The 16,406-nt window shown below is 42.6% G+C and overlaps 1 protein-coding gene across 1 annotated transcript in view; it reads left to right on the top strand.

Moving 5' to 3' along the window:
* The window catches only part of LOC132393882 (transcription factor TFIIIB component B'' homolog), a 143,306-nt gene that overhangs the window by 48,420 nt on the left and 78,480 nt on the right, over positions 1-16,406 (top strand). The window contains exons 12-15 of the mRNA XM_059969288.1: positions 1-184; positions 2,115-3,366; positions 5,242-5,336; positions 14,164-14,458. Of these exons, the coding sequence (XP_059825271.1) occupies positions 1-184; positions 2,115-3,366; positions 5,242-5,336; positions 14,164-14,458 (1,826 nt within the window). The remainder of the gene's footprint in view (positions 185-2,114; positions 3,367-5,241; positions 5,337-14,163; positions 14,459-16,406) is intronic.

The following is a 16,406-nucleotide window of genomic DNA, read 5'->3' as shown; positions in this document are numbered from 1 at the left end:
GAGCCCAGAATGATTCTGGTTCTGGTAGAAAAGACGGTGTTCAGAAGCCAGTTGGAGAAGCCGAAGATGAAAGCGATACGATGGCCAATGTTGAAGCATTGTCTGACCAAGAATCTTCTAAAAGCAAACAACCTTCACGAGCCAAGAGAAAGATAAAGCCCAGTGAGGAAGATAAGTTGTTAAGGTACAAATGATAAACATGCATGCATATAGTTTCTTTAAGGTATTTGAGATAATTGAGACAATTTAAGGTGATTGGGTGGCACGATAGTATTGAAGTTTGCAAAATGCTTTATCTTGCTAGCAATTGGGGTTCAATTCCCGCCGTTGTCTGTATGGAACTTGTACATTCTTCCTGTGACCGAGTGCGTTTCCTTCGGGTGGTTCAGTTTCCTCCCTCATTCCAAGGTTAGGGTTAGTAAATTGTGGGCTTCCACCAGCATGTTCTTGGACTGTGTTGATCATTTACACAAACAACACCTTTCACTCTGTTTCGATGTAATCGTGAGAAATATAGATTAAAGATAAAGATTCGCTTTATATCTGGTTGGTGTCTCAGTTTCAAAATAAAGCTAGTTTTGTCTTGTCCTTTATCTGTGAGTTGAAGCAAGTACAGCAGCTCTTTTCTTAATGGAATGGCTGTTTCTCAAATCTGACTGCATTGCAGAGTGGATAAAGTAGGAAGTAAAGTGATGTCATGAAACTTTCAGAGAGATGCACAGCAGGTTTCCAATCTCTGATTTGAATGTAAACAGAGCAGTAAACTATGTTGCTGAATCACTTACATGCCAATCTCTGGACATTATTCAATCCTTGTCATTTGCATGTGGGATTTTGTAGTTGGTGTCTTTGGTGCTACTCAAAGAACATTTTGTTATGCTAACAATTTTAAGCATGATGAATAATATGAAGAAAATGTTGGAAAGTGAATGAAATAAAAAAGACTGAGAAAATATTCTAAATAATAATTAGAGATTAGCTTTATTTTTCACTTGTTCGGTTTGCGTCAACAATCAACACAGTCCGGGGATGTGCTGGGGGCAGCCTGCAAGTGTTGTAATGCTTCCAGTGCCATCATAGCAATTTACTAACTGTAACCTGTACGTCTTTGGAATGTGGGAGGAAACCTACCCAGTCACAGGGAGAACATACAAACTCTTTCCAGGCAGTGGTGGGAATTGAACCCTGATTGTTGGCACCATAGAGCATCATGTTGACCACTACACTACCAAGGTTAAAATAGAATTTGGAGACATCTTTTTTCCAAATTATTGTTATTGTAAGAATTGCATTCAAGTTGCTTGGAGTTAATTGCTCAAAACTGTCTGCACTTTGACAGATGGACAGTGTCATTTGTAAAGGTTGATTGCTGTGGAAAATTGAGAAGGAAGAAAGTGATGCAAAACCAGCTTCTACTATTGGGATATACTGGCTTTGAATGATGAGTGAGTTGATAGAGGGATATCAAATTAGGAGGAGTATAGATAGGGTAAAAGCAAGCAGGCTTTTTCTTTTTTTAAAAAAAATTTTATTTATTAAATTTTAGAAAATTACAAGAATAAATGTGATGATGAAATAGTAAGAAAAATAATATTAACCCTCCCCCCTCCCCAAACAGGCTTTTTCCACTGAGGTTGGGAGAGACTAGAACTGCAGGTCATGGGTTAAGATTGAAAGGTGAAATGTTTAAGAGCAACATGAGGGTTATCTTCTTTACTCAAAGGATGGTGTGAGTGTGGAACGAGCTTCCAGTGCAAGTTCAATTTCAACACTTAAGTGGAATTTGGATAGGTACATGGATAGGAGGGGCTTAGAGGGCTGCTGTCCTGGTGCAGGTCGATGGGACTAGGCAGATTAAATGTTCAGAAAGGACCAGGTGGGCCAAAGGCTGTTGTGTTCTATGACTCTGACAGAAACTTGCATCAGAACTTCTGACATTGCTATTATTTCATAAAATATCACTGTGCTTGTTAAGGAATGTCACTGTTTTTGCCATTTATTCATCTGCTGATGATGCTGTGCTATGAATCTTGAAACTTAAGATTGATTTCCCTTTTCTAAATATTTGAACATCTTTCTGCTTAGTAATTATTTTGCCAAAATGTTTGTTGCAGTGACTGTGAGAATGACACACCATCAACAACGACTCCCCCAGTCCCAAGAGGAGATTCTAACCAACGTCAGTTTGCTCGGCCTCAGAAATTTAAACCTAACTTAAAACTGGTTGGAAGGAACAAAGCAGATAGAAAAACCACTCTGAAGCCTGCGACATCTTATGACAGCATGGTTGAATCCAGGGCCAATGCTGCTCAGTCAAGGCCTGACTCTGCCCAATCTGAGGCTGACACGATGGAACCCAGGGCTGAAGCCACCCAATCTAGTGCTGACGCAATGAAATCTGGAGTTGATGCTGCCCAGTCAGAGCCTGACTCTACCCAATCCACGGCTGAAGCCACCCAATCTAGTGCTGACGCAATGAAATCTGGAGTTGATGCTGCCCAGTCAGAGCCTGACTCTACCCAATCCACGGCTGAAGCCACCCAATCTAGTGCTGACGCAATGAAATCTGGAGTTGATGCTGCCCAGTCAGAGCCTGACTCTGCCCAATCCACGGCTGAAGCCACCCAATCTAGTGCTGACGCAATGAAATCTGGAGTTGATGCTGCCCAGTCAGAGCCTGACTCTGCCCAATCCACGGCTGAAGCCACCCAATCTAGTGCTGACGCAATGAAATCTGGAGTTGATGCTGCCCAGTCAAAGCCTGACTCTGCTCAAACTGGAGCCAACATGATGAAATCCAGGGATGACACCACCCAATCTACTGCTGATGTGATGGAATCTGAAATTGATGATGCTCTGTCCAGGGCCTATGATACCCAGTCAGAGGCTGATGATAACCACTTCAGGGCTGATATGATGGAATCCACCAATGTTATGGAACCTGGCGCCATTGCCATCCACTCTGGGGCTGACGTGATGGAATCTGGGATCATTGTTGCCCAATCTGCCAACTTGATGGAGTCCAGGGGGGTTACCAACCAATCCGGGGACAAAGTGGTGGAGTCTGGGGGCATTGCCATCCAATCTAATGCCAACGTGTTGGAATCTGGGGACAACGTGGAGTCATCTGGGGGCATTGCCACCCAATCTAATGCCAACGTGTTGGAATCTGGGGACAACGTGGAGTCATCTGGGGGCATTGCCACCCAATCTAGTGCCAACATGATGGAATCTGGGGACGACGTGGTGGAGTCTGGGGCTGTTAGCAACCAGTCCGAGGCTGACATGGTGGAAGAGTCACTTTTACTGGATCATGATGCTTATCCTGGAGGACGAACTGAGATCATAAGTGAGCAGTCAGAAAAGGTATAACCGTGCTGTCCTGTATATTGACTGTTAAAATTATGTTAGAGACTAACATCTGCAGAGTTTCTTTAGCAGGTGTCCGTATTTGAAATTGATTTTTTACACATTTAAAAGTTTTTGCACAATTTTGTCAAAAGAGCTGAAATTAATCAACATCTGAACTGCTTCATCAATGTGCAGTCCCCTTCCCTCACATTTTAGGAACAGCATCTTCCTTTCCGCCATCAGATTTCTGAACCGTCCATAAACAGCACCTCATTATTTGCACTATTTATTTACATTTGAATTTATAGTAATGTAATGCCTTTGCACTGTACTGCTGCCGCAAAATAACAAATTTCCTGATATATGACAGTGAAGGAGAGAAGGTGTTGATGGCAGGTTCAGAGCTGTAAAGTTGCCAGCTACTGAAAGTGGATGGGTGTGGCAGGGATGTAGGAGAGGATAGCACTTCTGTGTTTGCATGTAGTGGAAAGTAATATTGGATCTCTTTGAAATGAATACAATGTGTGTAATGGGCCTTTCTTCAGCCAAGGTGTGCGGCAGCGTAGCATAGGTTATATCCTGGAATAGAGCCACACGACTACATCATTTTCATCCAGGAAAAAAGGTCTCTGGCTGTCCACTTGATCTATGCCTTTTGTGAGTATTACACAGTCTGAGATAGGGCTGTTTGTTTGCTGCTTTGCTGCCCAAAAAGAATTGGCTTCACGAGACGGTTTTTGCCTTGCACTGACGTTTACATTATCACTTTTGAGAGTGATGAGTCTGAAAGAATTGGACACCAGAAAGATTGGGCACTACGAGTAATGAAACTGTGACACAGGCTGTCTTGTGTTTTAAGCTATCAGGGAGATTGACATTATTTGTACTTTGTGAATTGTCCTTTCATCCACGTTATAGGTGTCTGTCAGTAAGTCTTTGTTTTAAACAGACGGTCTGATTTACAAGTGTTCTTTTTCACAGATTTCTATATAATTTTGTGCATTCGTAACAAGCAGCCAGTATTGGGAAAAAATCTTATGTCACTAAACTTGTACAATTCAGCAGTAACGCTACCTTTAGAATGAAGGCAGTCAACACCAGGAGCTGGGAGAAGTAACTTTACAACAATCATAAAAGCTAAATATGTGTTCCATATTTACACAGCAGATTAAAGAACAGTATTAAATTCACTCAATTGTTTGTACATAAAACATTACAGCTCAGTGCAGGCCCTTTGTCCTTTTGGTCGGTCCGTTTAACCTACTCTAAGATCAATCTAACCTTTCTCTCCTACATAGCCCTCCAATTTCCTATCATCTATGTGCCTGTCTAAGAGTCTCTTAAGGTCCCTAATGTATCTGCCTCTACCACTATCCATGGCAGGGTGTTTCATGCACCCAGCACTCTCTGTATAAAATACTTATCTCTGCCCTTTGATGCACAATGTTGGACTGTCCTCTGACATCAGCCCATGCTTTTCTCCAAACATCTTAATATTATGCCTCCTCGTATTAGCTAATTCTGCCCTGGGGAACAGTCTCTGGCTGTCTGCTTGATCTGATTTATGCTTCTTTTAATCTTGTACTCTATTTGTGTTTGTTCATTATTTAAAATTTTTGTTTATATAGCAGTTTTGAGGATTTCTTCCTGATCAATTTTGATCTTTTCTTTCATGATGAGATTGATTTTGTGTGTCATCTTTTGCAAGAAAGACTGTATCTCATAGCATTTGTGACATATATTGATTTGGAAAAATGTAATTGATTATTTTGACAAACACACGGAGTTTTGCGAATGTTTGTACTCTCTTTTTGCTGTTAGTGAAATTGTCTTTGGGTGACTTGTTCAGAAGCTAAAGTAAATATAAACGAGCTCTGTATTTTTGTGTAGGATGTCAGTAATATATTGAAGTCTGAAAAAAAAGGAGCTGATAAAGCTGAAGAGGTGTCATCATGTGAAGTTCAGGATTCTGTCACTGCACCACGGTAATATATTGCATTTCCTGTATTTCCCTGTTCATCTCAGCAGAGTGCACCATTGTCAAAGCAGATTCATAACCTGCTCCCAGGTTTTTCTCAGTGAAGCTGTACAACAGCTGTTCGAGTATTTACAAGAATGGTTTGCCACTTCTTTTAAACTGCATCACCATTAGGGTTAAGGCTAACCCTAATGTATTTATAAATGTGGTATTGACTTATTATTGTCCAATGTGCCAAGGACAGTGAAAAGCTCATCTTGCATGTTGTTCATACTGAGCAGTTCATTACCAGTGCATTGAGAAAGTAGCCATAGAGCACTACAGATCAGAAACAGGCTCTTCTAACCATCTTTATAAAGGGTATCAAGGTAGTAAGGTAGAAGGACTAAAGTGTGTGTACTTCAATGCAAGAAGCATCAGGAACAAAGGTGATGAACTGAGAGCTTGGATACATACATGGAATTATGATGTAGTGGCCATTACGGAGACTTGGCTGGCACCAGGGCTGGAATGAATTCTGAATATTCCTGGATTTTAGTCATTTAAAAAGGATAGAGAGGAGGGAAAAGGGAAGGAAGGGTGGCATTACTGGTCAGGGATACTATTACAACTGCAGAAAGGGTGGGTAATATAGCAGGATCCTCTTTTGAGTCAGTATAGGTGGAAGTCAGGAACAGGAAGGGAGCAGTTACTCTACTGGGGGTATTCTATAGGCCCCCTGGTAGCAGCAGAGATACCTAGGAGCAGATTGGAAGGCAGATTTTGGAAAGGTGCAAAAATAACAGGGTTGTTATCATGGGTGACTTTAACTTCCCTAATATTGATTGGCACCTGATTAGTTCCAAGGGTTTAGATGGAGCAGAGTTTGTTAACTGTGTCCAGGATGGATTCCTGTCACAGTATGTTGACAGGCCGACTAGGGGGAATGGCATACTAGATCTAGTATTAGATAACGAACCGGGTCAGGTCACAGATCTGTCAGTGGGTGAGCATCTGGGGGACAGTGATCACCGCTCCCTGACCTTTAGCATTATCATGGAAAAGGATAGAATCAGAGAGGACAGAAAAATTTTTAATTGGGGAAGGGCAAATTATGAGGCTATAAGGCTAGAACTTGCGGGTGTGAATTGGGATGATGTTTTTGCAGGGAAATGTACTATGGACATGTGGTCGATGTTTAGGGATATCTTGCAGGATGTTAGGGATAAATTTGTCCCAGTGAGGAAGATAAAGAATGGTAGGGTGAAGGAACTATGGGTGACAAGTGAAGTGGAAAATCTAGTCAGGTGGAAGAAGGCAGCATACATGAGGTTTAGGAAGCAAGGATCAGATGGGTCTATTGAGGAATATAGGGTAGCAAGAAGGGGCTGAGAAGAGCAAGAAGGGGGCATGAGAAGGCCTTGGTGAGTAGGGTAAAGGAAAACCCCAAGACATTCTTCAATTATGTGAAGACCAAAAGGATGACAGGAATGAAGATAGGACCGATTAGAGATAAAAGTGGGAAGATGTGCCTGGAGGCTGTGGAAGTGAGCAAGGTCCTCAATGAATACTTCTCTTTGATATTCACCACTGAGAAGAAACTTGATGACGGTGAGGACAATATGAGTGAGGTTGATGCTGTGGAGCATGTTGATATTAAGGGAGACGAGGTGTTGGAGTTGTTAAAATACATTAGGACGGATAAGTCCCCGGGGCCTGACGGAATATTCCACGAGGCAAGGGAAGAGATTGCTAAACCCCTGGCTAGGATCTTTATGTCCTTGTTGTCCGTGGGAATGGTACCGGAGGATTGGTGGGAGGTGAATGTTGTCCTCTTGTTCAAAAAAGGTAGTAGGGATAGTCCAGGTAATTATAGACCAGTGAGCCTTACGTCTGTGGTGGGAAAGCTGTTAAAAAAGATTCTTAGAGATAGGATCTGTAGGCATCATGGTCTGATCAGGGACAGTCAGCATGGCTTTGTGAAGGGCAGATCGTACCTAACAAGCCTGATAGAGTTCTTTGAGGAGTTAACCAGGCATATAGATGAGGGTAGTGCAGTGGATGTGATCTACATAGATTTTAGTAAGGCATTTGACAAGGTTCCACACGGTAGGCTTATTCAGAAAGTCAGAAGGCATGGGATCCAGGGAAGTTTGGCCAGGTGGATTCAGAATTGGCTTGCCTGCAGAAGGGAGAGGGATGTGGTGGAGGGAGTATATTCAGACTGGAGGGTTGAAGACCCCTACTTTTTGTGATTTTTATTAACGACCTGGATGTGGGGGTAGAAGGGTGGGTTGGCAAGTTTTCAGATGACACAAAGGTTGGTGGTGTTGTAGGTAGTCGAAGATTGCGGAGAGACATCGATAGGATGCAGAAGTGGGAAATTTGCCTCACAGGTAGATCGGGTAGTTAAGAAAGCTTATGGGGTGTTAGCTTTCAGAAGTCGAGGGATAGAGTTTAAGAGATGCGATGTAATGATGCAGCTCTATAAAACTCTAGTTAGGTCACACTTGGAGTACTGTGTCCAGTTCTGGTTGCCTCCGTATAGGAAGGATGTGGAAGCATTGGAAAGGGTACAGAGGAGATTTACCAGGATGCTGCCTGGTTTAGAGAGTATGGATTATGATCACAGATTAAGGGAGCTAGGGCTTTGCTCTTTGGAGAGAAGGAGGATGAGAGGAGACATGATAGAGGTGTACAAGATATTAACAGGAATAGACAGAGTGGACAGCCAGTGCCTCTTCCCCAGGGCACCACTGCTCAGTACAAGAGGACGTGGCTTTAAGGTAAGGGGAGGGAAGTTCAAGGAAGTTCATATTAGAGGAAGATTTTTCACTCAGACAGTGGTTGGTGTGTGGAATGCATTGCCTGAGTTAGTGGTGGAGGTAGATACACTAGTGAAGTTTAAGAGACTACTAGACAGGTATATGGAGGAATTTAAGGTGGGAGGTTATATGGGAGGCAGGGTTTGAGAGTCAGCACAACATTGTGGGCCGAAGGGCCTGTAATGTGCTGTACTATTCTATGTTGACTTGATATTCTGCCTAGTTCCATCTACCTGCACCTGGACCAACCGCTCTCAACCATGCACCCATCCAAACTTCTATTAAATGATACAATCGAACCCACAACCAGCAATTCCACTGCAGTTTGTTCTACAGTCGTGCCACTCTGAGCAAAAAAGCTACCCCTCAGATTCCCCTTGAATATTTCATCTTTTGCTTTCTACCCATGACCTCTAGTTCTAGTTTCAATTCTCAGTGGAAAAACCCAGCTTACATTTACTCTTATTACATTTACCCTTACATTTACCTCATCATTTAGTATACATCTATCAAATCTTCCCCATTCTCCTGCACTCCATTCAATAAAGTCCAAAACTATTCCATATCTTTCCTGTTGGTCGGTGTTAAGAAGAGCATACAATACTCTAAATTTGGCCTTGCCAAGATCTTGCATACCTTCAGCATTACATCCCAACTCCTCTACTACTTTCCTCCTGCTGGTCTAGATTATATTGCAAGCTTTGATAGCCTTCCTTAATGTCCACTATGCCCGTTATCTCAGCATAAAAGCCAGGACCACAGGCTCCAGGCCATCAAACTGATTAAATCACGCTGATCTAAGTTAATTTCTATGTTACATTAACTGTTCTATTTATTGTAAATTATTATGATTGTACATTGCACATTTAGATGGAGACATAACGTAAAGATTTTTACTCCTCATGTATGTGAACAATGAATGACTCACTGGTGTCGTCCAAAGGAAAGGTCAGTGAAGCATAGAAACATAGAAAATAGGTGCAGGAGTAGGCCATTCGGCCCTTCGAACCTGCACCACCATTCATTATGATCATGGCTGATCATCTAGCTTAGAACCCTGTACCTGCTTTCTGTCCATACCCCCGATCCCTTTAGCCACAAGGGCCATATCTAACTTCCTCTTAAATATAGCAAATGAACTGGCCTCAACTGTTTCCTGTGGCAGAGAATTCCACAGATTCACCACTCTCTGTGTGAAGAAGTTTATCCTCATCTTGGTCCTAAAAAGCTTCCCATTTATCCTTAAACTGTCACCCCTCGTTCTGGACTTCCCCAACTTTGGAAACAATCTTCCTGCATCTAGCCTGTCCAATCCCTTTAGAATTTTATACGTTTCAATAAGATCCCCCCCCTCAATCTTCTAAATTCCAGTGAGTATAAGCCTAGTCAATCCAGTCTTTCTTCATATGAAAGTCCTGCCATCCCAGGAATCAATCTGGTGAACCTCCTCTGTACTCCCTCTATGGCAAGAATGTCTTTCCTCAGATTAGGGGACCAAAACTGCACACAATACTCTAGATGCGGTCTCACCAAGGCCTTGTACAACTGCAGTAGAACCTCCCTGCTCCTATACTCAAATCCTTTTGCTATGAATGCCAACATACCATTTGCCTTTTTCATCGCCTGCTGTACCTGCATGCCCACCTTCAAGGACTGGTGTACAATGACACCCAGGTCTCGTTGCATCTTCCCTTTTCCTAATTGGCCACCATTCGGATAATAATCTGCTTTCCTGTTCTTGCCACCAAAGTGGATAACCTCACATTTATCCACATTAAATTGCATCTGCCATGAATTTGCCCACTCACCTAACCTATCCAAGTCACCCTGCATCCTCTTAGCACCCTCCTCACAGCTAACACTGCCGCCCAGCTTTGTGTCATCCATAAACTTGGAGATGCTGCATTTAATTCCCTTGTCTAAATCATTAATATATATTGTAAACTGGGGTCCCAGCACCAAGCCTTGCGGTACCCCACTTGTCACTGCCTGCCATTCTGAAAAGGTCCTGTTTACTCCCACTCTTTGCTTCCTGTTTGCCAACCAATTCTCTATCCACATCAATACCATACCCCAATACTGTGTGCTTTAAGTTTGCACACTAATCTCCTGTGTGGGACCTTGTCAAAAACCACTGGTTCTCTCCTATTCACTCTACTAGTTACATCTTCAAAAAGTTCTATAAGATTTGTCAGACATGATTTTTCTTTCACAAATCCGTGCTGACTTTGTCCGATGATTTCACCTCTTTCCAAACGTGCTGTTATCACATTTTTGATAACCAACTCTAGCATTTTCCCCACCACCAATGTCAGACTAACCGGTCTATAATTCCCTGGTTTCTCTCTCCCTCCTTTTTTAAAAAGTGGGGTTACATTAGCCACCCTCCAATCCTCAGGAACTAATCCAGAATCTAAGGAGTTTTGAAAAATTATCACTAATGCATCCACTATTTCCTGGGCTACTTCCTTAAGCACTCTGGGATGCAGACCATCTGGCCCTGGGAATTTATCTGCCCTTAATCCCTTCAATTTACCTAACACCACTTCCCTACTAACGTTTATTTCCCTCAGTTCCTCCATCTCACTAGACCCTTAGTTCCTTACTATTTCCGGAAGATTACTTATGTCCTCCTTAGTGAAGACAGAACCAAAGTAGTTATTCAATTGGTCTGCCATGTCTTTGTTCCTTATGATCAATTCACCTGTTTCTGTCTGTAAGGGACCTACATTTGTCTTGACCAATCATTTTCTTTTCACATATCTATAAAAGCTTTTACAGTCAGTTTTTATGTTCCCTGCCAGCTTTCTCTCATAATCTTTTTTCCCTTTCCTAATTAAGCCCTTTGCCTCCTCTGCTGGTCTCTGAATTTCTCCCAGTCTTCAGGTGTGCCACTTTTTTTTGCTAATTTATATGTTTCTTCTTTGGACTTGATACTATCCCTAATTTCCCTTGTCAGCCAAGGGTGCACTACCTTCCCTGGTTTATTCTTTTGCCAAACTGGGATGAACTGTTGTTGTAGTACATCCATGCATTCTTTAAATGCTTGCCATTGCATATCCACCATCAACCCTTTCAGTATCATTTGCCAGTCTATCTTAGCTAATTCAAGTCTCATACCTTCAAAGTTATCCTTCTTTAAGTTCAGAACCTTTGTTTCTGAATTAATTATGTCACTCTCCATCTTAATGAAGAATTCCACCATATTATGGTCACTCTTACCCAAGGGGCCTCGCACGACAAGATTGCTACCTAAACCTTCCTCATTGCTCAATACCCAATCTAGAATGGCCTGCTCTCTAGTTGGTTCCTCGATATGTTGGTTCAGAAAACCAACGCTTGGCAATACATTTGGGCACCAGCTTGGCGATAGGTTTAGCACCAGCTTGGCTGCAGGAGCTGCCAGAGGGATGTTCAGTGATGTCCAGCTGCCCTCGGCTCCACGCCAGATTTTTCTGTCTGGGTTTGCTCCTCTAGCCTTCATCTCTCCCGAGATTGCCTACAAGGCAGTGGGGTATTTACCCGTAGCTGAAGATCTGTTTATGAGCCCCAGGTCGTGTCCACACGCCAGTGGATCTGTGTGCTACATGCGGAGGTGCCTCTTGTCCTCTGTAGTTCATCCTGAATCTGAAAGCAGTTCAATTTTCATGTGTCACCATAGAGGAGGCACTACATGAGGTTTGCTGTTGGAGAGGCTATGTTGTGGTAGGCAGAGACTTAGGTATTCAGCTCTCCTTTTCACAAGACTGCTAACCAGCGGGGGACAACCACACTACACATCACAACAACCATTTTGCCACTCATTAACATAGATGATAAACAACAATGCACACAGTACCAAAACTTACGGCATACCACTAATCACCCGCCTCCAGACAGAGAGAGACAATGCTCCACTACCACTGTTTGGCTTCTCCTGCAAAACCAGTGTTGAATTCAAATGTCTACCTTATCCTGAAGCCAAGTGTCTTAACATTCTGGCCCAACCTCACATGTAGAACTTTGCCAGAGGCCTTCCTATGCGTGTACACTGCTGTTATTTTATCTATCTTCTTGGTAACCATAAGACCTAAGATATAGGAGCAGAATTCAGTCACCTGGCCAATGAGTCTTCTCCACTATTTAATCATGGCTGATTCATTTTCACGTCAATCCCATTCTCTTGTCTTCTCCCCATAACCTTTCAGGCCCTGATTAATCAAGAACCCATCAACCTTCTCCTTAAATTAACCCAATGACCTGGCCTCCACAACCATCTGTGACAATGAATTCCATCGATTCACCACCATCTAGCGAAAGAAATTTCTCCTCTCTTTTCTAAATGGACATTGTTCTATTTTGAGGTTGTGCCCTCTGGTCCCAATTTCCCCACTAAAGGAAACATCCTTTTCACATTCCCTCTACCTAGGCCTTTCTACATTTGATATTTTTCAGTGAGATCCCCTCTTTCTTTTAAATTCCAGCAAGTACAGACTCAGAGGCTTCAATCACTACTCATATGATAACCCTTTCATTCCCAGAATCATTCTTGTAAACCTCCTTTGATCCCTCTCCGGTGTTAGCACATTTAAGAATAAATTGGATAGATACATGGATGAGAGGTGTGGAGGGTTATGGACTGGGTGCAAGTCAATGGGACTAGCAGAATAATGTTTCAGCACAGACTAGAAGGGCTGAATGGCCTGTTTTCAGTGCTGTAGTGTTCTGTAGTTCCATGGTTCTATCCTTTCTTAAATAAGGCATCCAGAACTGCTCACAATACTCCAAATGAGGTCTTACCAGTCCTTACACCTTCTTGGCATTACACCTTTGTTTTTATATTGTGGTCCTCTTGAAATGAATGCTAACATTGCATTTGTCTTCCTCCCCATTGATTCAACCTGCAAATTAACCTTCGGGGAATCCTGCATGAGGGCTCCCAAATCCCTTGCACTCCCAATTTTGAGTTTTCTCCCCGTTTGTAAAATAGTCTTTCCACTTCCCGACACTGTATTCCATCTTCCACCTCCTTGCCCATTCTAATCTTTCTAAGTCCTTCTGCAGCCTCTCTGCTTCCTCAACACTACCTGCCCCTCCACCTGTTTTCATATTGTCCCCAAACGTTGCCACAAAACCATCAATTTCATCATCCACATTGTTGACATACATCATGAAAAGAAGCGGTTCCAATGCAGACTCCTGCGGAACATGTCAAGTCAACCAGAAAAGGCTGCCTTTATTCCCAGTCTTTGCCTCCTGCCAATCAGCTAATGCTTTATCCGTGCTTGTATCTTTCCTGTAATGCCATGGGCTCTTACCTTGTAAACTCCTCCAAAAACTCTTGTTAGCTTGATTAGAAATTATCTACCAGATGGTTCTGTCCATCCAAATCCTCATATAGCCTTAATGGCATGTTATTTCCTATCTAATTCTTAGAGTAGAAGATAAAACAATAACAGACACAGAATGGTGTAATAGGTACAGAGATAGTGCAGTGCAGGTCGACAATAAGGTGCATGTTCATAATGGTGGATTTTGAGTTCAAAAATCAATCTTATCAAACTAGGGAACAATTCAGTAGACTTATAATAGTGGGGTAGAAGCTGCTTTGAGCCTGGTGATATATCGTTCTTTGCATTTGTGTCTTCTGACTGATGGGAGAAGGGATAATAAAGAATGTCCAGATGGGTGGGGTTTTTGATTACGTTCTGTACTGAGGTGGTGAGAAGTGTTGACAGAGGGGAGGCTGTTTTCAGGGATGTGCTGAACTATGTCCAGAACACTGCAGTTTCTTGTGGTCATGGGCAGAGCAGTTGCCGTACCAAGCTGTTATGTCTCCGGATAGGATAACTTGGTTTTACACAAAGTGCTGAACTGCTCTAAGTTATGTAGTTCACATGTGACCAAATACAAAGATTGAGAAATATGGAGAAACTTCTTGTATGTTATAAGGAATATTATAAGGAGTCATTAAATTGAAAAAGTATGAAATATTTCAGTAATTTAAGTGTTGGATTTGGATTTTGTATATTAATATTTGCTTTTCTTCAGATTTGTAGAGAAACCAGGCCGATCAGTAAGGAGCCGTTTGCAGAAGCCCAAGCCAAATTTAGGGAGAGCAGTGATAAGGAAAGATGCATCAATGCAGGAAAGAAAAACAGCTGCACGACAAGAAAATAATATTGCAACTCAAGATATTATGGAACTCAGTCCTGGTCTTGCTGTTAATAAAGAAAGTGAGGCTCACCGCCAGAATGCAAACGTTGTGGATACAGTTTCAACACAGCCGGGCGCAGTCCAGAATCAGTCCAAAGGAACCAATGAAGCAAAACTTGCAGCATCTCTGGTAGATCTAATACTAAAGTCTCTTATATTTTACATCATTTTGATGAATGTGCTGATTGTGCTTTGGCATACTGGGGAGAGTTTAAACTAGAATTGTTGGGGGGTGGGAACCGAACTGAAGAGACTGGGGAAGAGGAGGTTGGCTCACAAATAGAGAAAGCTTGTAGGCAGTGTGTGAGGGAGGATAGGCAGGTGATAGAGAGGGGTCACACTCAGACCGATGGTTTGAGATGTGTCTATTTTAACGCAAGGAGTGCTGTGAACAAAGTGGATGAGCTTAGAGTGTGGATCAGTACTTAGAGCTATGATGTGGCTGTAACAGAGACTTGGATGGCTCAGGGACAGGAATGGTTACTTCAGGTCCTGGGTTTAAGATGTTTCAGAAAGGACAGGGAGGGAGATAAAAGAGCTGGGGGCGTGGCACTATTAATCAGAGATAGTGTCACGGCTGCAGAAAGGGTGGACGCCATGGAGGGATTGTCTATGGAGTCTCTGTGGGTGGAGGTTAGGAACAGGAAGGGTTCAATAACTCTACTGGGTGCTTTTTATAGGTGCCCAATAATAACAGGGATACCGAGGAGCAGATAGGGAAACAGATCCTGGAAAGGTGTAATAATAACAGTGAGGTTGTGGTGGGAGATATTAATTTCCCAAATATTGATTGGCATCTCCCTAGAACAAGGGGTTTCGATGGGGTGGAGTTTGTTAGGTGTGTTCAGGAAGGTTTCTTGACACAATATGTAGATAAGCCTACAGGAGGAGAGGCCGTACTTGATTTGGTATTGGGAAATGAACCTGATCAGGTGTCAGATCTCTCAGTGGAAGAGCATTTTGGAGATAGTGATCATAATTCTACCTCCTTTACAACAGCACTGGAGAGAGATAGGAACAGACAAGTTAGAAAAGCGTTTAGTTGGAGTAAAGGGAATTATGAGGCTATCAGGCAGGAACATGGAAGCATAAATTGGGAACAGATGTTCTCAGGGAAAGGCATGGAATAAGTGTGGCAAATGTTCAGGGGATATTTGTGTGGAGTTCTGCATAGTAACATTCTAATGAGACAGGGAAGTTATGGTGGGGTACAGAAACCATGGTGTACAAAGGCTGTAGTAAATCTACTCAAGAAAAGAAAAGCTTACAAAAGGTTCAGGGAGCTAGGTAATGTTAGAGATCTAGAAGATTATAAGGCTAACAGGAAGGAGTTTAAGAAGGAAATTAGGAGACCCAGAAGTGGACATGAGAAGGCCTTGGCGGGTAGGATTAAGGAAAACCCCAAGGCATTCTACAAGTATATGAAGAGCAAGAGGATAAGACATGAACGAATAGGACCAATTAAGTGTGACAGTGGAAAAGTATGTATAGAACCAGAGGAAATAGCAGAGGAACTTTATGAATACTTCAGTATTCACTATAGAAAAGGATATTGGTGATTGTAGTGATGACTTGCAGTGGACTGAAAAGCTTGAGCATGTAGATATTAACAAAGTGGATGTGCTGGAGCTTTTGGAAAGCATCAAGTTGGATAAGTCGCCAGGACTGGATGAGGTGTACCCCAGGCTACTGTGGGAGGCGGGGGAGGAGATTTCCGAGCCTCTGGCAATGATCTTTGCATCATCAGTGGAGGTGGGAGAGATTCCGGAGAATTGGTGGGTTGTGGGTGTTACTCCCTTATTCAAGAAAGGGAGTAGAGATGGCCCAGGAAATTATATACCTGTGAGTCTTACCTCAGTGATTGGTACGTTGATGGAAAAGATCTTGAGAGGCAGGATTGATGAACATTTGGAGTGGTATAATATGATTAGGAATAGTCAGCATGGCTTTGTCAAGGGCAGGTCGTGCCTTGCAAGCCTGATTGAATTTTTTGAGGATGTGACTAAACATCTTGATGAAGGAAGAGCAGTAGATGTAGTGTATATGGATTTCAGCAAGGCATTTGATAAGGTACCCCA

The sequence above is a fragment of the Hypanus sabinus genome, chromosome 5 (assembly GCF_030144855.1).
Source record: "Hypanus sabinus isolate sHypSab1 chromosome 5, sHypSab1.hap1, whole genome shotgun sequence".
Taxonomy (NCBI): Eukaryota; Metazoa; Chordata; class Chondrichthyes; order Myliobatiformes; family Dasyatidae; genus Hypanus; species Hypanus sabinus.
Note: the sequence above shows the minus strand (reverse complement) of the source record. Positions and strands in the feature narration are given on the sequence as shown.